The sequence below is a fragment of the Molothrus aeneus genome, chromosome 4, assembly GCF_037042795.1.
Source record: "Molothrus aeneus isolate 106 chromosome 4, BPBGC_Maene_1.0, whole genome shotgun sequence".
Lineage (NCBI taxonomy): Eukaryota > Metazoa > Chordata > Aves > Passeriformes > Icteridae > Molothrus > Molothrus aeneus.
Window position 1 is genome coordinate 61,898,060 of NC_089649.1, and position 25,576 is coordinate 61,923,635.

Here is a 25,576-nt window from a genome sequence, read left to right on the forward strand (position 1 = left end):
CAACATGTGGAAATAAATTTCTTGAATGCAAAGCATTTTCTGTTTAGTTTGTATTTGTGTTACTGCTTATTAAGCTGTATAAGCTTAAGCTTATACTTAACAGCTTATACTGCTTATTAAGCAGTCCTGTAGGAATAATTTTTAAAATTTTCTGACCATAATTTTTTAGTCAGTACCCCAACTAAGTATATAAATTTCAAATTGTGGGAATCGGTGTATGAAGAACAGAGTAGGTAGGAGGGGGAGCTGTGAGACCAAGACTTTTAGCTGTACTTTTTTATATGACTAATTTGAAATCCTTAGATTACTCAAATATATATGTTTACAGCAATGGGAATAACCCCCTTCTTCTTCCCATACATAAACATGTAAACTGAAGAAAGGACCAATTAATCATATTTTGAAAATAGTACTATATCTTGAAATTAATATGCCTATAAAGTTTATTCATACAAAAGTTAAACCACTTTCTAAAAGCTCAGATAACTAAGTTTTAAAGTTTATAGAGGAAAACTTAGCTGTGGTCCTGCCCTCTATCCCTTTCTAGGAAGGGGATATTATAGCTGAGAGCTATGTAATTCAAATTTTGGGAAGTAATTTTTTGTGTATAATATTAGTTTTTTGAGAAAAATTGGGTGGATATGGATTCTTCTTCACTCGAGCAATGGAAGATGGCTGAAGTGTCTTTACTGTAAAAGCATGTGGGTCAGGAAACTTATTTGATTTTTAGTTGGCATTTGTCTTGTTAATTGTGCAGTAACTGATCTGTTCTGTATTTCTCTGTCCAGGGACTGTTAGATATGGGACAGGTTTGGAGTATCATGGACTGTGAGTTTGTATTCTCTATTCTGTTTTAGGGGTGGGAGCTGTGGTGGCAGGGGGTGGAGCTCAGCTGTAGGCTTGTGCAAACTGTACAGGTTCCAGGACAGTCAGCTTCACTCATGTGTTAGTGCAGAAGAAAAGCATTCATTCTCAAAGACTGTGCTTATCTGAGAAACTTTATTTCCACACTTGGCTGAGTTTTTATTGGTGTGAGTGATCATGTTGAGCTGCTCGTTCCTTTTTCATCAAGCTGTGACTGCTAATGTATTCTCACAAAGACGTACATAATACAGAGCAGAGTGGAAGCTCAAGGGCCAGGTTGGTGAGTCCTGCTAACAGTCAGGATTTCTTTGCAGCCATCTCTGTGCTGATACAATTGTACTGTTTGTATTTCTGGGTATAATTGAGATACTTCCTTTGTTTTCTTTGGGTATAATGTCATTGCATGACAGTACACTTGCCACATTTCTCCAAGCATAGACATGTGCTGCCTATATTCTCTGAAATCAGATTATTACAGTGGTCTATGATGCTTGACACACAACTTTATCTCTAAAGCCAAGAAAGCAACCATAAATGTTATGAAATAACTTCTCCAGTCATGACATGCCCCTTTCAGACACCTTGACTCTGTAGTGACAGTTTTCTGTTGAGTTCCTGGCTTTCTTTTCTGTGTTGTAAGTCAGGCATGTAAGTAAAATGATGCCTTTATAGCTCTAGCTACAGCCTTGCTAAATTTTCTTCTTTCCTGCTTTCACTTTAATGGGAAAAGTCTAAAGGCAGTCTGCTTAACAAATATAAGATTTTAACAGATGCAGCATTTGCATGTTCTCTCATTCTTTGGAGTGGGTGTGACGAATTTCTTCTCCTTAGTTTTAGCCTAGAAGTAACTTCTAATGAGTGAACATCACATAGACTGCCCTTTCAAACTGGTAGGATTATAAGCAAGAGTTTATAATTGACAGAAACTAAGGTTACAAGATTTTATACTTGGATTGATTAGTTTTGATAAGGAGAATTCTTTCCTGCCTGCCCTCATTCCCAATGCCCTGAGGTCATAGCAGTGCATGTTGTGATCTGCTACATTATCAGCTGTTCTGTTACAGTCAGGCTCTGCGGGGCCTGTTGGGACTGTTCTGGTTGGGACAACTGGGAAAGAGGTGACTGTAGTGGCGAGGTGGTTCCCTGGTTTTTCACTATGAGTCTAAGATGAATTCCTTCCATGATAATACCTGGATTTGGAGTTATTATCTAACATTAAAGAACATTTCCCAGTCCTCTCTATTCTGTGTTTAGCAATGTTTTTTTGCCATGGAGAAAACTTATGACTTAGTGTAATTGACAAACTTGCTGAGGGAGCAGTTGATCCCACTGTCCCTGTCACTGACAAAGGTGTTAAACAGCATCAGTACCAATACACACCCAGAGACACACTTGGCACCGGCCTTCATTTGAACAGCAAGCCATTGACCACAGCTCTGAGTGTGACCATCCAAACAATTCCTTATCCACTGAGTGGTCCATCTGTCAAATCCATGTCTTTCAGAGGCAAGGACAGTGTCACAAACTTTGCACAGGTCCAGGTAGTTGACATCATTTACTCTTCCTTTACCCACCAAAGCTGTTATCCTGTCATAGAAAGCCATGAAATTTGTCAGGCATGATCTGTCCCCAGTGAAGCCATGTTGGCTGTCACCAGTCACCTCCTTATTTTCCATATGCTCTAGTACAGATTCCAGGAGGATCTGTGCCACAATCTTGCCAGGCACAGAAGTGACACTGACTGGTCTGTAGTTCCCCAAGGCTTCCTTTTTTTTCCCTTTGTAAAAACAGGTTATGTTTCCCTTTCTGATGTTGCCATTTATGTGGATCATGAGCTTCATAATGTTTTTATTTCAGTCGTATTGCAAGGTGTCACATTTATTTTCTTATGGATAGTAGATATTTCTTTTTACAGCAAATGAAAGGAGAATCACTATCAAACTTCCTTTTCTTTTTTTTTTTTTTTTTTGCTTCTCCAATTTCTTGATAGTTTAGAGGGAAGTGGTGGAATTGCTGCTTTTGCATAGTTGAATAGAACAAACCATTTCAAAATCTTTTTAAAATTTGTGCCTGTATCTCAATTTAAAATTGAGATAAAGCACTCAAAATACTGGCTTTCTTGAGGTACCACTAGCGTGAAGAATACAGATACTTAATCAATGTTTCTTTAGCCATATTTATAGTTATTAAGTTATTCTTGTCAGGAAACTGCACTTTCAGTGTCTTCATGATTGAAAATCTCTAATGAAATTATCTAGTTATGTAGTAAGTAGAAGATAGTAGGACTCTGAAGAGCAGATGTTTGAATAACAGTTTAGATATAAGAACTTGGGGTTTTTTCAGTATCCAGAGGGCATTGGCTTTCTGCTGATAGCTCTTTAATGGATGGTCATCTCTTGAAATGGTAGTCTGGTTTAAATATTTGAAGTCTGTAAGCAAAATTTTGGTTTTTCTTCTGTGTGTATGCACACTTTTAAAATCTGTAAGTTCAGAGTGGCATTGCTTTTGTGAAAAGTTCAGTGACCAGTGTAGAGCTCTTGCATTGAAACGAGCATTACATTATAATCTCTAGTTCTCTTAAGAAACATGGTAAATGAAGGCATCTAGTAGGTGAAGAAATCAGAAGTCCTTGGTTATTCTTTCCACGTGAAGGAAATAGTTTACCTGTCTTCATGCATACAGAATGTTTTGCTGAGCTGCTTTTTTTCCTGTTTGTTATGGACTTGATACTTTTCAGTCTAAGGAGTAAACCTCTACTGATGGGCTCCTGACTGCTGAAGACAGGGAGCAAAAGAGAGAAAAAAAATTAAGAGACTTATTTAACTAATTTAAACCATTAAATTTAAATAATTTAAACCATTAGAACTACTGGGTTGTCTGTCTTTTTTTTTTTTTTTTGACAATTTAGTCATCATAAAAGAAGAGGATCACTCTGTTTGTGTCTCACTGTTCTACAAACTCACTCTCTAGGGTGTATTACATTTCCTTGTTTCTCAGGCATTTTACTGTAATGTTGGGCTTTGTTAAACCTTTTTGTCTTTGATCCAGAATGGTTCTGATACACAAGAATTATGCCTAAGTTTTTTTTTTCTTCACTGTTCTGTAGGGTTTTATGGGTGTGGTGTTTGATTTGTGTACAGAAGGTGCAAGATCCTCAGTAACATAGCCTATATCCAATACATATATGGTGCTGATAAATACTGTAGTTTAGATGAAGATTTTAAACTGCAAAGTCTTTCATGGAATAGCTGTAATCCATGGTGTTTGCTAGTTTTGTAAAATCTGAGGCTATAAAATTTACAAGTTTGTCTTGGAAAGAAAATCCAAACCCAAGTTTTAAACTTGGCAGCCAGGTGTGACTGAAAACCATGTCTCCAAAATTTTTTTTGTAAGTGTATCGTAGAGGTAGAAAGAAAACAAGAATCCTGTCAGAGCTATGTCCTCAATTGCTGCATCCTGAAGGACAAGCCATGTTGTTCCCAGAGTGCACAAACAACTCACTCACTCTGGAAGGAGGGATGAGACCATGATACCACAGCTGTGGGGTGGGGGCCCAAGTGAGAATTCCATTTAGCTTCCCTTCCCCCATTAAAAAAACTGCATATCTCTTAAAAGAGGTTTTTCAGTTTTTAAAAGTTGAAAACTGTCAAGGTTTGTAGACAAGTGTCAGATACTTTTGAAATTACATGTGTGAAGGACTGAATGAAATGTTTTATAAATTTCTGTGAGAATGAAGGTTCTTGCTGCTCTGCTGACAGATAGTTGGTAAAGCTGTGATCTATCAGTACAAAGCAAACCTTTGTTAGCATAGAGAAAAGCAGTAATACATAGCATTTTGGGAATGTTTTCCTACTGCAGATGTTGTGTTTGTGAACTTTCCACGTAAAATCAGAATAAATGAAGTTAACCCAGTGCAAATTTGCTGGTGTACCTGGATCTTCACCCACAATGGGTCTCTCTTTACTTATTTGCAGCTGTGCCCATGTGAATGAGCTGGAGGGGTTTTGGGAGCTGGTGGGGAGTAGGTGATTCTCATCAGTTTGTTTTCTTTCCCATGAATATTGGGAAGAGTTAGAGTGCTCTACAGCCTCGTTGTATAAAGAAATACATAAACTGCAATTTAGGAAAAGGCTTAAAAAATTATTTTTTAAAAATGAATTGTAGAGATGCACAGTCTTTTAAACCTATTCTCTGATTTTTTTAAAATTCTTTTCTATTATTTCTTTTGTTATTCCTTCTAATAACAGTGCAGTAGCCTGTTCAAATTTTTGGTTTTAAGTGAATTACTGGTACCTTGCACAAGTGCTAGGAAAATCGGAGTGACTGGTAGCTTTTTGCTCTTTCAGCACTAAATGCAGTTCTCCAGTTTTGGTGCTCAAATAAGACTTGAAGCAGTAAATCCAGCAAATTGCTCTGCTCCTTCTCATGAAGTCACAAATGGCAGCCCTTTGGTGGCTTTTTCTGAAGATGATTGGTCTCTCTTGGCTCCTATTTTTTTCCCCTCTTGTTCTTTGCACAGGAGCAATTATTTGCACTGACAGCTTGTTTTACTTTGTTTTAAAACCATGGGGAATTAGGAATTCTTTTAAATGAGGGTAGGCCTTAACCTGGTTTTCTTTGGAAGCAGTAACAGATACATTGAAAAGGTTGATACAGGTAGGCTGAAAAGTATCAGATGTTTGTGGATCTCTCTGGAGAAGATGATTTTAGACAAGCATACATTTTAAGATGTTAAAGACTATCTCACTGACAGCCAAAATGCTTATTTCATGAGATGAATATGGCAAATCATGTATGTGTATGTGAACAGACAGTGAAGAACAAGCAAGTCTGGTAATAAATTTTGTAAATTCTGAAAAGCCATATAGAAGGGATTGCAAAGGGATGCTGTATCTTCAGATGATTGCATGTAATACAGTAGCATTCTACTCTGATGTTTTTGTTCTTCATCGGTCTCACATGTGTGGGAAACCAACCCCACCTACTCACCTTCACTTCTCAATTACTTGAATTTTCTTCTGAAATAGTTCAGATTTATTTTATGATAGCTACTGCTGTCTCTAGCTGTAATCATGTTCATTTTAACACTGAGTTGAAGGCTTCAGGATCTAACACCACATTTTCTTCTTCTGGCTTTTTTAACTTTCTCTTAAGTTTGATCTTAACTCTCTGAACTACTTGCTTCTCATTCTTATTATTTCAGAGATCAGTGAAACTAACATATTTTGTGTAAATTACAGTAATACATTCAACCATAAGTTGGCCACAAAATTGCCTTTGTGGATATTCTTTGCAAAAATTGGAAAATGTTACAGTGAAATGTGAGTTGCCTTCATGTCCTGTGAAAGATGCATGTGCTTTTCTGAATAGTAAGTGCAAGTTTTATGTAATCAAACTAATCTTTAATTTGGCAAAAAGTAGTTTTTTGCAGATAGAACAGGGTTGGTTTCATTTTGCTCAGTATGTTATTTGTAGTCCTCTTCTGCTATAGTACTGAGATACTAATGTATTTAAATAAGGTAATTTCTTTATTTGATTTTAGGAGAATGACATCTTCCTGGGCTGGGAAAAGGGAGCTTACAAGAAATGGGGAAAGAGTAAGAAAAAGTGCTCTGATCTAACACTAGAGGAAATGAAAAAACAGGCTGCTGTCCAGTGTCTTCGCTCTGCTTCTGATGAAGTAAGTTTGGACTATTTAATAGATTCTTAAGGCTTTATGTCCTTCTTTGTGCTAAGATGCATTTTGCTTGTGATGCTTATATTTTAATTTGTGGCTTCTTAAAGTGCTAGTTTGCCAAGAGTTCTTCAAGAATTGTTTGTTTTTATTTAGTAAATCATGATATCAGTGTATGTTAGAATGATTTCACAAGAGGTTCTGTACTATGTGGTGTCATGCTTTCCTTTCTGTAAACCGTTCCCTATTCTTGTCAGGGGCACCAGTTTGAGTTGAAATTACCACAGAGCTTTGCGTAAAAGTAATTCTAAAAATTCTAAGTTGCCTTTTGTTGTGTGTGGATAGAAAGGACTGGAACATGTGGGCAGAAGCCATCTTGTTCTGTGCATGCAACATGTGTAATCCAGAATTCCTAAATAAAAAGCCATGTATAGTAGCAAATGTTCACTTTCCAGGTTACATGATTGAGTGGAAGTGGAGTGGAAGTGCACTGACTAGAGCAGGTGAGGAGCAGTGAAGGCAGCAGGTTGAAGGAAGATAGCAGAGGCAGCAGATACTGTGTAGGTAATCAAGGAAGTGGGGAAGATGTGGTGGTTATTCCCACCACTTTCAGCAGCATTACCATCACATTCTGGCTCACTGTGAAGCTACTTGAGTATTTGTTCAGTTACTAAATTGCTAATTGACTAACTGGGAGATTTCTGACCTCCCATTTTCCCATTACTTATTATCCTAACAAAGTGATGCAAAGTACAGTTTTGTTGGTAATTTGCTCTGCTCTCAAAGTTACAGAATATTGAGGTCAGCACTCCAACTACCATAGAAGTTAATTTGAATATGAAGCAAATACGGAGAAATAATTGCAAGAAGTAATGTCTTTCTTGAGGATATGTTTGTCTTTGTATACTCATTTTATGAACAATAAAATGTAGGTCTCATACAGAGACTGCAGGAATACTGATGATTGATTCTTAACTTCAGAAATTACACTCTTGATTCATCTCTGCATAGCTGAAAATCAAGAATCATCACTTAAAACTAAATTTATGTTATATAGAGAAATTTAGTTGCAGAGCAAAAGGAAGGAGGTGAATTTATTAATAATCTTTAACAGGGAAGGGAAGAAACTATTCAACTACAGTTTTGAAAGAATAAAAATACATGAGATCTGAAAGGTTGAAAAATAACTTCACCTTTGACCTCTGTTACCTTGTTAGTGTTCGGCATTAACCTATAATCTGCAACCTGTAGACTTGAGTTATTTCAGAGCTATTTTGACTTCTGTTGCCTGCTCAGACAATTAAGCTTGCACATTTTTTGTCATTAATGAAATTGCAGGTCATAATTTTTATAATGTATATTCAAACACAGAATCGAACCTTTAAACCCTTTTAAAAAAGTTTTTACTTAAAGCTGCTTTATAGGTAATTTAACACAAGCATTGCGTGAAAGAAATGCAGACTTTCAATTTTTCCCCCAGAATTAAAGGGAGGGGTGATCCTACTTAAATTCTAGTAATATTTTAAAGTAACTTGTAAGATATCTTTTATTTCTGAATTTGAAACACGTTTCTGATGTTGTGTTTTTGTATTTAAGTTTGTGTGCTGGTCTGATGGGAATAATGAATAGATTTTGGACTGTGAAAGATAATGTTAAAATAATATTTCTGCTGAGGCATTCAAGCTGCTCCATACAATGTTCATGGTTTTTTCTCTACAAAAAGATAAAAATACTCTGTGAACTGTAGTTGAAATGGTAGGTCAGTTGTGTGTAAGTAATATTTATAAAAAGTATTGAGATACATATAAATACTTTTTTTCCAAGGCCACTTGAATTTTTTAAAATAGTTTTCTGAATCGTCTGAGAAATGTTTACCTGTGATTTTTTTTTGTTGTCAGATGAGGTAGAGGTGTTCATTAGGATGTTCTCTTTTTGCAAGTGGCCTGATAAATAGTCCACATGGGCAGTTATGGAGCTTGTTTATAGTTTTGCTTACCTTCTGTGATCCCTTTTTCAAAGTAGGCAGATGCAGAAATGCCAATCTGCTCATATGGATATGGAACACTTGCTCTCCTTTCAACCTTAGTATTGGAGTAAGACAAGCAAGTTTGAGTCCCTTTAATGGGAATAATTGGGAAAAAGTCTTAGTGGATTTCAACTTGAATATATTTAAATAAAATTGTATTTAAGTGATGGTAGTGTTTGCCCTGTGTGTGTCTGTAGACAGAGTATGTATGTATGTATACACACGTGTGTATAGGCACACACAAACAAACACACACAAAAGAGCCAAAGCAGGGTGACAATTCAGTGAAGACTTTAGGATTTTGCAGCCTGGTCATTTTAGAGAGAAAAGTGTGCAGAGGATGAAAAGGTAATGAGGGTCAGTAGTAACTTTTGTAACTCTCATAGGAAATTACAGAGATATGGTTAATGTAATTTTGATTTTTGCATTTAACTATTTAAACCAATAACATGTTAAGAAACGGCAGACAGTCTGCCTCCTCCCCTACCAGTAACCAAAAGCCTTAAAATTGAGTGATCACTTCAAGAAGGTGCTTGATGGAGAGAGGAAGTGATAAAATAGATTATATGAAAATTGGCTTGATAGCAGTAAGTACTTTTTTTGTCAGACTTCCATTTAGTGGTTGAAACAAATATTTTGAAATAACTTCTTGTGGGTTTTCATTTCCACAGTATTCATTCTTAGGGTACTTCTACTTTATACATTTTTACTTAGTTTATATTTTACATTCATACTTAGGTGCTTCATTTGGTAGCTTAGTTTTGCTTGACTTCTGTTCTTCCTCTTGTGTTAAAAAGAGTAATGCTGTAAAACACTAATCTGAGACAGAAATCCAAGGTTCTAGTTTTAATTTCACAGTGCTGAAAACAAAGATCTGACTTGAAGAAGCCCAAATTTTTTGTTTATTTCTAAAACATTTCCTACATTGTGGAGAATGAAGAGTCAGAGAAGCTGCTCTGCCTCTCTGTGTCTTTGCCATGGCAGAGCCTGTTGTGGACTAAGTGTGTTTGTGGGGGGAGGCCTGGTTCTGACAGGCACCATCTGGTATATGTGAGAATGCAAATTGTTAATGGGTGTACATTCTGAGGACAGTATTTTTTGTGTGACAAGCATTTTGGTGTCTCAAATTGTCTATATTTGTATAAATGAGTCTTTGGCTGCAGATGCTCTTGATGCAGTCAGGAGCAGAGGAAATGTAAGTACATTGCAACTCTCCAGAAAATGGAGACAGAATGATGGTGGGAAAGACTTTTAAGACAAGTACTTTAATGCAGCAATCAATTGCTATTCTTACTGTAGTTCTAAAGTTTATTTTTTCTGAAACACTTGAATAAATAGCAGTTTAAAGACATGCTGAAGAATTGCTCAAATTTTAAAAAGCTTGTTAATATTGACCTTGAGTAGAGATTTTTGTCCTAATTTTTGTCCTGCTAAAGTATGGAAGAAATTTTTGAACGTTGTTTTGCAATTAACTGCTCAAGTAGGGATGGAGCAGTTATTTTTGCAATTAACTGCTCAAGTAGGAATGGATAGGGATATCCATTCTAATGAAACATTGGGTAAAAAATCCTAATGTTTGGGACTGGGGAATATTTATATAAAAGTTCTTTGATGAAAATAAGAAATATTATCCTGAAATTACTGCCTCAAATTTTAAGTAAAACCAGCTGATCTGTCAACATTAAATAGCTTGGTGATTAGTTTTATTGTTGTTGTTTGTAGAAACGTGATCAGTTTGTTCAGGTGCAAGTGGAGGTTCATTTTTTTTAAACCTCCTAGTTCTGAAAGTACATTATTTTGTATTTGAATAATGAAACTTGTCATTGCTTGTCTTGTTATTGTAAAAAGACAGAAGGCAGTATCTTTGAGACTCAGAAATTTGTTAAATAAATAAGAGTTTAGAAATTCACGTGTGTTACTTTTTACAAGGTGGATACTGGGAGCAAGGTTGGAATTAGAGGTTAGTTATGGAGACTGATGCATGTGAGACTTTTCAATAAGTATATATTCTAGTAATAATATTGAAATTGCTTATGTGCCTGTCCATTGGTCACAAATCCAAGCTTAATTAGCTTGTACCTGGCTAATTTCTGCTAAAATTGACATTGTTCAATAGAGCAAGCAGGTCTCCAGCTGTGTTGTTGCAGTTCAGTCACCAAACACCTGCAGTATGACACGTGAAGCTGCACCCCAAGATGGTGCCAGAGTTTCAGTTCAACCAGTTGCTGTGTCCTTCTGCTGAAATGTGGGAGGACTTTTTAAGAATGAGAAAAGGAGACAATTCCTGTGATCTTACTTTCTGCACGGATGAAACCAGTGCTCCAAGACTCTCCTTCTCCCAGTGTAGGGGGCCACTTTACCTAAGCTGGTCCACAGCACATCCTGAGACAATCCTAGTGTCCAGTGCTGCTGGTGTCCCAAGGCCTGCCATAATAGGGTTCAGACAATGTGGTCCATTCTGAACTAACCAAGCTCTCAAAATCTGCTAACATGAAACAGTGTACAACGTGTTAAAGCAAGAGCTAGTCTTGGTTGATGGATTCCGTGATGAATTGTGAAAGAGAACTACTCTAATATATTTGACAAGAACACACAGTGCCTTCCATCCCACTGTTCTAAGAAATTACTGCTTGGAGATAACAGAGAAACATAATTGGTGAAACTTTGTAACAGTAATTTATTTTAAATTACTCAGGTGTGGCATGCTAACAGTACAGAGCATTGGCTTTGCTTACTTTGAGTCATGGGGGGGGAATATAACTCTTCTGATACTTGTGTTATCATATGGGGCCACGTAGAGGAACAAGTGTGGCTCTATTGAACACTTCTGTTAAAAATTTAAAATTATAATTTTATTCTCAAATGTGCCTTGCTTTCAGCACAGAGTTGAGATGTGTCTAAAATAAGATTTTTGTTGAAATTTTCTTAGTGTTTGTCATCTTTCTTACTTGAAGTGCAGAACTGTCAAACTTTCATAGCATCATAGAATTCTAGAATGGTTTGGTTTGGAAGGAACCTTAAAGATCATCTCATTCCAACCTCCTGCCATGGGCAGGGACACCTCCCTCTAGACCAGTTTGCTTGGAGCCCCATCCATCCTGGCCTTCAGCATTTGCAGCGGTGGGGCATGCATGCAGTTATTGCAGTTCTGCACATAAATCTTCTTTGAAGAAATAATCTGCTAGTCCAGGCCAAATGAATAAATTGGTTATGATTGCACATCTGAGCATGTTTTTTATTGATGGGTTACTTTGGCCAGCTATTGCTGCCTCCAGAGATTATGGTATCTGTGTGACATTTGGCCTAGGTCACTGTTGCATAATCTGCCTTACGCTTTGCAGTATGATAAAGAACTGAGAAAAATGGACTTCTGGAATTTGTAGCAAGGGAACAGTCTTTCTTTTCCTCTTAAGTAGAATGGCACCTTAACTAGATGATTTAAAATTAATTTTAATCACTGATTTATTCCTGCTGTTCCCTGCTTCTTTAATGTAAGCCAATATTAGTTAGATAATACACACAGACTACTACACTGGGATACCAGGGAATCAGGTTATAAACATCAGGTGGTTTCTTGAGTGATTTAAATTGCACATTTTTGTAGAACTAGAAGTGACATGAATGAGAGTGGTAATGTAAAGATATGGGACATCACAGGAATGAATCAAGTTGTGTAAAAGCCATCTTAACAAATCAGAAAAGTGAAGTGCATGTTGAAAATTTGAATTTATTAAAGCAAAAAAATGAAGTTAAGATTCCAAAAGAGCCTTGATGGTTCTTGAAGCATATATGCTGACTAGCTCAGTAGTTAGCATTTCTGTGTGTCTGATTGTTCAGAGTCTTTTACTGGAAAATGCCAAAGCACTTCCTTCACAAAGTCAATGAATATTATCTTTCCTTTGAGTTGTATCCAGTTGCCCTTATTGAAAGGGATATACTAGCAGTTCCCAGAACATGCAGTGTTATTTAGAACAGAATTTTAAAAATAACTTTAGATACCATATAGAAAATGAAAGTAATTTGTCTTGCCAAGGTAACCATCATAGAATAGATTAATTACAATAAATCAATTTCTTTTGCTTTATGACTATGGCATTAAATAGATATTCAAAGTACTACATATCTGATTTGTCTTGTTACTGAAGCCTCTTCCCTGTCAGTAATAGTAACATTAATTGAAGTTGACAAAACTTATAATTATTCCAATTTTTGTATGCATTTTCTCAATATAGAAAAGATACATATTGAACTGGAGAAATTCCTTGTGGGAGCTTAGTCTACACAAAAGTGGCTTCATAAGCATTATTTCCAATAGTACAGATGACTGCCTTGGAGGCTGAAAGTGTGTGTTCAGTGAGATAAAAAGTTATTTCACCTTGTATGTGCTTCCAATGAAAATGGGAACAAACTGGGGCAAGGCAGATCTGTCCTCACACAGCTTCTCTGCTAAGCCTGGGACAGAAGCAAAGCTGGCATCTGCATTTCTTGGAGGGAGGAGCAGCACAGTCTTTCAGGCACAAAGGAGTGGCCAGGAAAATGCCAGAGGAGTTGGTTACAGAGCTCTCCTGAATATCCCTGTGTTCCCTCACAGAACAGTGTTATTAGATTATCATTTTCCTTAATGCAGAACAATCATTTTCACCAAAAATTTGAGTTGGGGGTCCATTATGAATTCTTATCATACACACAAGCAAACTTGAACAAATTTTGCAGAGCACCTGGGGAAAATTCAAGTGTCCTTTCTGCAATTCACTTGATGCAGAAAAGAGCCTTTGCATAATTGGTGGGAACACACTTTACAAGTTTCTCCCATTTCATTGATGATACAGATAAGAGCGTTTTAGCATGGGCAAGCTGAAGTACTGTGATTAAGTGAAATCTCAGCAGCACTGCTTACAAGGATAGCAAGTCTGTTGTGGCTTTGAAGTCAGCATGTTTGTTTATATGTGATGAATAATAATCAGAAAGAATAGCTTCTAGTGAGGAATTATCCTTTCTTGGGGGGATAACTTCTATTTCAGTGTAGCCTGCTATGGGAGGGATCTAAAAGAATTAAGTTTTAAATAACAGAAGTCAGATTAGCTGCTCTAGTAACCTACATTTAGGGATAGCATGTTCATTTGAAGTTAATTTGAGCTGGCAGATGATCTCTTTTATCTAGAATTAGTAAATAACATGTGCTATTTATTATCTCTCTCTCTCTTAGAAGGTGTTGTGTGAAGTGGTGAATCATAACTCTGAAATCTGAGCCTGATCCTAGCAATGTGCTAGATATGTAATTTACCTCCCCTAATGTTGTTTTAATACCAAAGACACAATTAAGAGATCTGTAGGGAAGTATTTTTATTTCCTTGTTGGAGATTTATTGCTCTCTTATTTCTTAAAATAGCTTGGATTTTTGTGATATTAAGTCAGTTTGCTTGGAAATTGATATTCTGAGGTCACACATTGATTGAAGATTACTTTGGATGAAGTATTCATGAGCCCCAAAAAGAGACATTAATAAATAGAATCTGTTTTTCTGACTGGTCCAATATCTTTGTTGTAAATCATTATGTATTCAAGTGAGCAGATAAAGATTTAATTGTGTTCTTAGGTCTAAAGGGTCAAAAAGGTTGTACATACTCTTAAATGTTTCCTAGTGTCATCCACCTTATTATGATGGAAAAAATTCCATAATGCAAGCTGGAATCTTATTTTATTCCTTTGAACTCCACCTGGGTTGAACACCCCAGAGAAGCTACTGTTTTAATGGATTGATTTGTTTATTCATTTATTCATTCATATAGTGCTGATCTTGAGCCAAGATTTTTTTTTAGTCTTTTTTTCAGTCTGTCTTGAGCGCCTCTTTTGATAGTACTTGTAATCAGATGAATTATACTGTGTCAGAATGTTAAAAAATGAAAACCTAGACTTCTAACTTTCTCTCATCATCCTACAAAATATAGAAATAGATGTGTGGTTGCAGTGAATCACATTTTGTGCCTTACTCAGTTCACGTGGCTTAACAGCTGATTCCTATAGGAAAGCTGTTTAATCCTGCACTTGGTGACAGGAGACGTGCCAAGAAAACAGCCCTGGTTCAGTCAAAGTGCCATCTTCTCTGGAGAGCCTATAGCCTGTTAAATCAATGATTTGAAAGTATGAATATATTGATTTACTCTAATTTCTAGATTGCTTGAACTTGTATTTTGTGAAAGGAGTGTCAGTGTTCTCTAGGTTATCCTCTTTCAGCAAGGGTTTAGACTAGATGATCTCCAGAGGTACTTTCCAACCTAAACAAATTCTGTATGTTTGGGAAAAGAAAATGAGGATTTGTTTTGAAAGTGTAAGCTAGAAAGCTCTCAAAAGCCTAATAGCAAATGAGTGATTATTTTCATTGTTCAAGTAAAAGGAATTGTAATGCTTTTGCTTTTCAAAAAGATGGAAGAGGGGCAAGGACCTTTCCCCATACCTTACAGGACTGAAGTAACAAACCATATTTAGTAAATATTTGCACTGCACAGTTCAAAGCTTCTGGAGGAAGCTTTTAACTTATGTTAGACTAGAGGCAAAAAACTTGAACCTGCCAAAAAACCTAAAGCCAAACAGCATCTACCTAAAACAGCACTTCCCTTTGAGTTGTATAATCTGATGGAATTTTTCAGTTACTATGTCTATATTCATGATCTATCAGATGTGGAAAATCTCCTTTTAACTACTGGCTATCAGAAGTTTGTTTTCCTTTGTTTTGTCCAGAAGGCTTGGCTATTGCATATGTGCAGAGCTGCAGGAAAAAGTATATGTTTGCATGGCATTTTTTTGTTGGAAATATGAAACCCATAACCAGATGATATTACTGGGTGATGGGAAGAGGAGAAAGCTCAGTGAAAATGAAAAATTTTGTTGAACAATCTCCTTCTCAGTTCCATAGTATAGCTATGTGAAATAATAGTAGTGCTGTTTGTGATCAAATGCAGGAAAAACTTCTTATGTTTTCTGGATGGTGACTGTGCTGTGCTTGTTTGCAATATTCAGAAGTAACCTGCTAGCAGAGGTGAATATCAGTTAAGAATTCAAGTGGTTTGTCAAGCATATGAGAGGAGCTAATGTTTCACAGCTTCTTACTCAAAACTGTGAACACACAGAAGCCAGTGCCCACTGTTAACATAGGCAACAGTTTTTAGTGAATTTCAGTTTGGTGCACAGGATTTCTCCATGGTTCATGATATAAGTGAATATTTTAAATTTATAACAACTACATTAAGAAGTAACTACACTTACAGATTTAATATCATCTGGGAATATTTTCTGCAGCTATACAGAGGTGTGAATGTACATACAAAAGCAATTGGACTGCTTGAGGCTAATGAGTTACCACTTGTCTTCTCTGACTGCTCTACTTCCAAAGTAGAGTGTGTTCAAAAGGTCTTTGATTTAATATTTGACATTATATATATGTATGTGCTTGCGTGTTTAGGGAAAAAACAATCCAACCTCAAAAAGAAGTCAGAAGTACCAAACATATTTACAAATATGTATAAAAATGTGTGTGAGCTTTGCTCTTTTTTTTTTTAATTGGTCTTATTCTTCATTATACAGAACTGCATTAATTAGGCTCTGAATAGGGTCATGGTGGTCAGTAAGGAAGACAGTGGTTATTGGAGTCTTGTAACTCCAGCAGTCAGATTGACTGTTCTTGTTCATGCTGGGTGAGTTCAGAAGCTTAATTTATCTGTTAGCACCATCACTCCTATGCCAGTAACATAACACCTATCCTTTATGTAATCCTTCCCTTGCTGCAGCCAGCTGATAAAAAGCCAAAAAGAAAACTTTTGGTGAAACTGGATGTATATTAAAGTAGAGGAAGGAAAGAGAAATATGTTAAAAACAGTAGAAGAGAATAAAATGTGTTTGGTGTGACGGAAATATTGTTATGCAAAATGAAAAATATGAATTAAAAATTATGCACTGTCCTTTGTAATTTGAATGAGAGAAATAGGTTGGTAGAAATCTGGGCCAGACAATTTTGAGGTTTAAGCCTTTCATGATGGAATTAAAAAAGCAATCATAATTGGGCACTAAAACTTCCATATTTCAAAATGTTTATAAGGTGCTCCAGTATTTGTACTGGGGACTGTCTTTGAATTTGAACATAAGCAAAGTAATTCAAGCAGATCACCTAGCTTTGTTAGCTAGCTGTGTCCTATTGAACCAAGCCAGTGCCTGGAACGTGTTACTTTCAGGCCATGGGGTTGTAACAGCTACAACGCATTAAGGTAAACAAGAAAAAAAGTAACTAAATCTCCTATTCTGGGAACACCAGTGCCATATATGAAATAGCTGCCCTGGCATTTGTTCCATTAAGGCTGCAGCACGTTTTCATGTGCTGCAGTGGCAAGTTGAGCAGGGGGTCTCTGGAGTCCTGGCGTTGTGCTCAGTGGGTCCCACCCCCGTTTTTTTCAAGCGAGCGCTGTCTCCTTCAGCGCCGGGCAGGACAGCGGGTGGCGCGTCAGCTGACTCAAGTATTAGTTTCATGGTCCAGGAGGAAATGAAACGTTTGATTCCAAAAGTTTTCGCTTCTTCGGTGTAATGGTAAGAATATTGTTGCTGGTTTGGGGCATTTTTTTAGCATGATGTTATATTAAGTTAAGGAGGTGAATCTGTATTCCTTGGAGTGTTTGCTACAGGTGTCTGTTCGATTAGACAGTTTGGGGAGCTCAGGAAAACCAAGGCCAGCTCCTCCTCTGTTGACCTTTTTGAGGGAGGAGGGGGGAGTCAAGAGTGGTAAGGGCATAAAGTGACAAATTATTACAACTACATAGCTTTGTCCGTATTACTGTCCTGCTTGGTTCTTGCTGAATGATTAAATTTATACTGATAAATTTACTGATATAGAAGATGCCTTCTGAAGTTTGATATTGCTAAGTCATTCTCAGTTAAGTATGCGGTATAAAGGTTTATATTTAGCACTTCAGTGCAGCAATACAATTAGGAATAGAACATTGCTTTCTTTCTCACTTGGCTGCAAATAATTAAAGTTTAGAGTTAGCATATAAATCATTGCTTCAGTGTATGATTTTTCAAGTGTGTTTTTCTGACAGTGAATTAAACAAGCTAGCCTGACTGAATAAATGATATTCTCTTTTTCATAGTACTTGCTTGTGCTTTAGCAACATATATTCACATTTCTCAGCAATTTCTGGACAGCAATCAGGAGAGATGAGAAACTCTTAGATCTTGAAAAAATGAAATCTTTATACCACCAGGGTGACAAAGTAAGGCAAACTCTTTTCTGTGCATTTCTGTAACTTGATATTTGATCGGTGTTGCCTTTGGAGAGAAAACATGTCCCATAACTATATGCACAATAAGACCATGTTAAATTCAGAAGATGAGATAATTTTCTTGGGGGTTTGTGTAAATTTCTCCAAGTATAATTGGAACTAGGCTTCCAACAATGGAGTTGATATTGAGGAAACTGTGCACAGGATACAATAAGCTGCATGGTCTTCCCTCATTACCACTCCCAGCTGTAGGATGACATGCAGGGGACCTCTGGGATCTTCTTCACTAGTTCCAGTTTGCTGTGTTTAGCTGTGATTCCAGCTCTGTTTGCTGTTATGGAAAGTGTGAAGTGCAATCTTTGAGCACAATTCCTGAGCATTGAATAATGACAATCCAAATACCCACACAGTACCCACCTCACCTAGTTTTCCCTCCAACAGGAAGGGTCATTTCAGGCTCTAGGTTGCTTTTTAGTATTTCACTGACTGGAATTCAAATTTTATTCCATTGGAGTGACATGAGGTTTTCCTCTGTGGGTAATATATTGGACTATTTTGTGTGTATGTTTGTTATGTAGAGGAATAAAGGAGGAAAAATAGAGACTTATAGGAATATGAAGAAGATGTTTATTTTTCCCTCTTCTGTCCTGTGTTGTTAATAACACAATGTTTAAAAAGAAAAAAATACCTAATCATTTTAAATTGGCAAGACTATGGGAGGGTTTTGCATACAGATGCTGTGGAAACATTTCCTCTCCCTCTCTGCCACATATGTGGGTACGCCTTCCTCCTGTTCTCCTTTCCACCTTCTGTATCCTTTTAACAGTCTCATTCCCACAGGTATAAATTGTGCAGCCAGAAGGATCAGGCCTAGCTTTTTGAAATGAATCTTGGTGATCAGTGGGTCATTGAACTTCTATGCTGAGACTCCTGGCTAAATCTGCAGCAATACTATTCAGTAAATGTGACATGCTGTGTTTGCAAAGCTTTGGATATCCAATGGTGCAACAATGTGACCTGTAGTTTGAAACCTCTGTGTGAATGTATCTTCATGTTCCATGGAATCATTTTGACCTCTAACTAATGTATTTATAGGATTGGATTAATACTAGGAATAATTTTTGTTGATTTTTTCATATGTAGTTACTGTGCAAAAAGAACAGTATGTCTGCCGAGATATGTTTACTGTATTGGTATATTTTTATGACATTAAAACTCTTTTTAGTAAGTTATGTTTTCTGTTTTTCTTTTCTTTTTTTCCCACGTGGTTTTGTTGTTGTGCAGAGCTCTGGGATTGAAACGTTAGTGGAGGAGCTTTGCTCCAAACTGAAAGACCTTCAGAGTAAGCAAGGTGAGGAAAAAAAATGTTTAAACTTCTGAGGCCATGTATTGTATGTATCAGCTCTGCAACATTCTGGGACAGGGGTGGATGTGGGGGAGTAGGCTGTTTTTCAGTAGCTTTTAGTACAGGCCATGCAATTTTAAAATACATTTGAATAATTTCATTCAAATAATTTAAGCAATTTTGTATTGGTATGCTTTATTTACTAAGAAATAGCTAGTCACAAATGGAGCTTTCTTCATTAAAAGCTATAACTATTCATATCCAGCTGTGCCTGCTTTTTTAGTAAATATTCCAAATTCAGCATCTCCCCTCTCTACCAAAAGTAATGATAATAAGGTAGGCTTGATTCTGTTCCTTTTGTGTATTGATACTTGCAAAGAGCAGGTTTGCCTCAAAATAATTATGTGGAAACTATTTGTGTGAAAAGCATCCAAATAAGCACCACTACTTAAAATTTCTGGGCTATAGGGGAATGATAATGGGTGCTTTATGATGTCAAGCTTAGGGGAGAGGGAGCATAATGTAAAGTTGTATTGTCTCTAGTGAAAATTCATCACACATAAATGTTTACTCAGGCACACAGCAGCAGCCTTGGACAGTTAGAGTAAAATTAATATGTTTATTATGTAGTATAAGTAGCTGTAAATAAAAGAAACATTTTCCTGCTTAAAGCATGGTTTTAGCTGTTTCCATTCCCTGTTTTTGTTTTTAAACAGTAATCATTAGTCAGCTCTTAGTATTTCATAATGCTGTAAATTTCTTTCTGAGCCAAGGTGATGTTGAACATTTATTTTGAAAAGAATAAAATAAAAAAATAGTATGTCTCACTTTTTTTTTAATTTAAAGGTTTGAATGTAAAGAATTAGAAAATCTTCAGTCACCTCTCACACGGGAAATATGCCTTTACATCCACTCAAAGCTCAAAAATTACTGTAAGGATATTTCCTGTTAGTGAAGCACATGAGAAGTGTGTGGCCAATAATGAAAACATTTAGTTAAATAGTCGATTTTTAAGAAATATTTTTTGTGTCTGTAGCAATGCAAGAATGAGATAAGGATTTGGAACAATTAAACATTCAGCAGGAATCCTCCCAGTGGGGCATTGCAAGCCATGAGGTTGCATGGAGTTGCTGGCTGGTCATGTTTGATCAGATTTGCAGGACTGGACAAGTGTGAAAAACTTGAATCTTGGGTGGTAATTCATAATTTCTTAATGTTATTTACAGTGTTGTATGGAAATTTTACTACGATTATGGTTATACATCCTGGTGCTTTTTATTAAATACTGTTATAAAGTACACAGTCTTTTTTGAATTTTTCTGTTAAGCATTTGGGATTTTCTTCCAAAACAGAGGAGAAGATTCACAAAAAGTTAGAAGGCTCTTTGACTCCTGAGACTGATTTATCTCCCACAGCAAAGGATCAAGTAGAAATGTATGCATTTTTTTTTATTATTATTATCTTAGATGCTTTTCTCTTTTTATTCACATATTTTAACACAGGGAAGTTAACTCAGTGGGGAATCTGGAGTTTTGTGGATATTAAGAAATACATTTCTTTTCAAGCCATCTTCTTTTTTTAATCTTGTATATTTAAGTATAAGCATTTGGTACCATGGGCTAGTTCAATTTCTGTCAAAGCCCAGACTGCTTTCATTTGACTATATACAGAACTCAAACCATACTTTATTTCAGTTTCCTGAAGACTGAATCAACCAGACAAAAACCTTTAAAACAACATTAATTGACATGTAGATTTACAAGGAGGGAATAATTTGTTTCCTGGATTCAGATCTCGCTGTCTTCTATTGCAGAAATGGCAAACAAACTCTTGTAACCTTTAAACTCTTGATAACCAAAGTGATCTCCTAGTTAGCAAGTACCTGAGTCCAGTGTTACTGAACTACCCAGGAGTTTTGTCATTGACCTCTCTTGGAGATACAACTGCTTCTGTATCTCTTAAGAGTAGCAACAGCCTAGTAGAAATGTTACTAAATGGATGATCTGTCTTCAGGGAACTGATTGTGCTAATGTGCATTTTATTTAACTGACTTCTAAAAATTTTAAATAAGTTTTCATTGAAATATATGTGATTCTGTAAAAATCTCTCTACCACCAAACACATACTACTACAAATGTTGCAGAAAAGCATATTTTAATCTTGTACCTCTTGCACAAAGCTATTAAGCATCTTAAACTACTCAAAACCTACTCTTTTTTAATAGCTTTTTCTTAATAACTGGATGATCAAACTATGTAGAATTTAACAGATAATGTCTCATTTCATAAACGAAAATTTTAAAAACTGAAATTCAGGACTTTCTCATCTAAATCAAACATTTAAGAAGACTGTAGTGAATTACCACATTATCTAATAAACCTGGAGCCACTGTTGTGAGCATCTAAGATTTCTCTCTACAGTGATGTTTAGTAGTCTCTGAAAAGGAAATTATTTTACTTGTATGCAGTATATTTCTAAACATATATTAATATAAGCACTTTTAAAGCTCATTTTAATTTTCCCTTTGATATCATTCAAATGTTGCAGTGAGTGGCATGTGCATATGTACTGCAAACTAGATTTTTAGCAATTAGAAAACACTGGTAGTGTTTTGCTGTGGTTTTTTAATACTTATCTGAAGCTCTACGATCCAAATGTCCTTTTTGTTTTGCTTTCAGGTACTATGAAGCATTTCCTCCTCTTTCTGAAAAGCCAGTTTGCCTGCAGGAAATTATGACTGTATGGAATAAATCCAAAGTATGCTCTTACTCTAGCTCCTCATCTTCATCCACTGTTCCACCAACTAGCACGGATACATCTTCTCCAAAGGACTGCAATAGTGAAAGTGAAGTAACTAAAGACCGAAGTAATAAAGTATCTGCCACTGTACAGGAAAGAACCCAGCAGAAGAAGAGTAAAAACGAGAAAGAAAACAAGTTCAGTAACAACACCGTTGAAGAGAAGCCTGTTTTGTACAAAAAGCAAGTCCGACATAAGTCTGAAGGGAAGATGCGTCCCCGCTCCTGGTCATCGGGATCCAGCGAGGCTGGCTCAAGTTCTAGTGGTAATCAAGGTGAATACAAGGCATCAATGAAATGTATTAAAGTAAGACACAAAACAAGAGAGGTTCGGAGTAAAAAAGGGCGGAATGGGCAGAGCAGGCTGTCAGTGAAATCTGGTGAAAAGGTTGATAGAAAAGTCCACAGCGGAAGCAGCAGCAGCAGCAGCAGCGGGTCCATCAAACAACTGTGCAAAAGAGGTAAAAGGCCATTAAAAGAAATTGGAAGAAAAGAAGCTGGCGGTAGTGATGGAAAAGATTTGTATTTAGACAGTAGAAATGAAAAGGAATATAAAGAAGAGCCCTTGTGGTATACTGAGCCGATTACGGAGTACTTTGTTCCTCTTAGCAGAAAAAGCAAGCTGGAGACTACGTACCGCAACAGAGAAGATATATGTGGAGTAACATCAGAGGCTGTAGAAGAGTTGTCTGAATCAGTGCATGGTCTTTGTATTAGCAACAATAATACTCATAAAACATACCTCGCAGCAGGTACTTTCATCGATGGTCACTTTGTAGAAATGCCTGCAGTTCTAAATGAGGATATTGACCTCACTGGGACCTCAATATGTTCTCAACCAGAGGACGACAAGTATTTAGATGATGTTCATCTGTCAGAACTAACGCACTTCTATGAAGTGGATATTGATCAATCCATGTTGGATCCTGGTGCCTCAGATACGATGCAAGGGGAGAGTCGGATTTTAAATATGATTCGACAGAAGAGTAAAGAAAAAACTGATTTTGAGGCAGAATGTTGCATAGTGTTAGATGGAATGGAGTTGCAAGGGGAAAGTGCAATATGGACTGATTCGACCAGCTCTGTTGGTGCTGAAGGGTGGTTGTTGCAAGATCTTAGTAATTTAGCTCAATTTTGGGAGTGCTGTTCATCTTCTAGTTCTGGTGATGCAGATGGGGAAAGTTTTGGAGGAGATTCTCCGATCAGATTCTCCCCCATCCTAGACAGCACAATGCTTAATTCACACATGCTTGCTGGCAATCAAGAGCTCTTTTCAGATATTAATGAAGGGTCTGGTATAAACTCTTGTTTTTCAGTGTTTGAAGTGCAATGCAGTAATTCTGTTTTACCATTTTCTTTTGAAACACTCAGCTTGGGAAATGAAAATGCAGATTCTAGTAGCACTGCTAATATTCTTGGGAAAACACAGTCTAGATTGCTAATATGGACCAAAAATAGTGCCTTTGATGAAAATGAACACTGTTCTAATCTTTCAACAAGAACCTGTAGTCCATGGTCACACTCGGAAGAAACACGTTCAGACAATGAGACTATAAATATTCCATATGAAGAATCCACGCAATTTAATGCAGAAGATATTAATTATGTAGTTCCTAGAGTGTCTTCGAATTATGTAGATGAAGAAATTCTAGATTTTCTGCCAGAAGAAACCTGCCAGCAACAAGCTAGAAGTTTAGGAGAAATGCCCGCTTTGATTTTCAAAAAGAAATCTAAGCTAGAATCTGTCTGTGGTATTCAGCTAGAACAAAAAGCAGAAAGTAAAGACTATGAAACTACACAAGGGTGTAGGGAAAGCAGTCCACATGGAGATGGCTACAGCTCAGGGGTTATTAAAGATATTTGGACAAATATGACAGACAGAAATTCTGCAGCGATGGTAGAAATAGAAGGAATAGAAGATGAATTGTTTTCAACTGATGTAAATAACTATTGCTGCTGTTTGGATACAGAAGCAAAAGTTGAAACCCTCCAGGAACCCAATAAAGCAGTGCAAAGATCAGAGTATCACCTTTGGGAAGGTCAAAAGGAGAATGTAGAGAAGAGAGCCTTTGTCTCAAATGATTTATCTAAAGTAGATGGTGGTGACTATACCACACCATCAAAACCCTGGGATGTTAACCAGGATAAAGAAAACTCATTTATACTTGGTGGTGTGTATGGGGAGCTCAAAACATTTAACAGTGATGGAGAATGGGCAGTGGTGCCACCTGGTCACTCAAAGGGGAGCTTACTGCAGTGTGCAGCTTCCGATGTGGTGACAATAGCTGGCACAGATGTTTTTATGACTCCAGGTAATAGCTTTGCCCCTGGGCACAGGCAATTATGGAGGCCGTTTGTGTCATTTGAACAGAACGAGCAATCCAAGAGTGGAGATAACGGATTAAATAAGGGTTTTTCTTTTATCTTCCATGAAGACTTACTGGGAGCTTGTGGGAACTTTCAAGTCGAAGAACCAGGGCTTGAATACTCATTCTCTTCCTTTGACCTGAACAATCCATTTTCACAAGTTCTTCATGTAGAGTGTTCGTTTGAGCCTGAAGGAATTGCATCTTTCAGCCCTAGTTTTAAACCTAAGTCGATTCTGTGCTCTGATTCAGACAGTGAGGTTTTACACCCCAGGATATGTGGTGTGGATCGAACGCAGTACAGGGCTATACGGATTTCTCCGAGGACTCACTTTCGCCCAATTTCTGCATCTGAACTTTCTCCAGGTGGTGGAAGCGAGTCAGAATTTGAGTCAGAAAAAGATGAGGGGGGTATTGCTGTCCCTCCCCAAGTAGATGTATTTGAGGATCCACAAGCAGATCTCAAACCTCTGGAAGAAGATGCAGAAAAAGAAGGGCATTATTATGGAAAATCAGAGCTTGAATCTGGAAAATTCCTTCCCAGATTAAAAAAGTCTGGAATGGAGAAGAGTGCACAGACATCATTGGATTCCCAAGAAGAGTCGGCCGGGATGTTGCCAGTAGGAAACCAAGATCCCTGTTTAGAATGCAGTATGAAAGAATCTCTAGAAGGGAGAGTGGTGGAGAGCTCTAAAGTAAACTGCAGAATAGTGGAGCCACGTGAGGAGACTGGCAGGTTTTGCAGTTGTAAAGCAGGGTGTCATTTCCCCACGTATGAGGATAATCCTGTTTCTTCAGGAGAGCATGAAGAGGTATGTGGATATATGAAATTACAGAATTTGCAGCTGGCAGCTGATAACCAGCAGTTTGTCATGTGACAGTTCAGTTTAAATGTTTGTGATTGTATAGATCTCTAGAAAATACAGTTTTGTAGAGAAACTGGAGGTTCCATCTGAACGTAAGAATAAACTCGCTTATTGTAAGGGTGACCGAGTGCTGGCACTGGTTGCCCAGGAAGGCTGTAGAGTCTCCATCCTTGGAGATTTCAAAAGACATCTGGACAAGGTCCTGGGCAGCCTGCTCTACTGGGCCCAGCTTGAGCAGGGGGAGTTGGATGTGATGACCTCCAGAGTTCCTTTTGAACCTCAGTCGTTCTGTGATTCTGTGAAAAATTAGCCATCTTCAGGTATTTTGGTGTCATCTTGCATACCTTTAGAAATATATGCATGTGTACACT

At 37.1% G+C, this 25,576-nt stretch overlaps 1 protein-coding gene across 3 annotated transcripts in view; it reads left to right on the plus strand.

The window, feature by feature from the left end:
• KIAA0232 (KIAA0232 ortholog) overlaps nucleotides 1-25,576 on the plus strand; it is a 64,758-nt gene that overhangs the window by 25,209 nt on the left and 13,973 nt on the right. For all 3 annotated transcript variants that reach the window (XM_066548651.1, XM_066548652.1, XM_066548650.1), the window contains exons 3-6: nucleotides 6,407-6,544; nucleotides 19,115-19,181; nucleotides 20,528-20,609; nucleotides 21,854-25,151. In XM_066548651.1, the coding sequence (XP_066404748.1) occupies nucleotides 6,407-6,544; nucleotides 19,115-19,181; nucleotides 20,528-20,609; nucleotides 21,854-25,151 (3,585 nt within the window). The remainder of the gene's footprint in view (nucleotides 1-6,406; nucleotides 6,545-19,114; nucleotides 19,182-20,527; nucleotides 20,610-21,853; nucleotides 25,152-25,576) is intronic.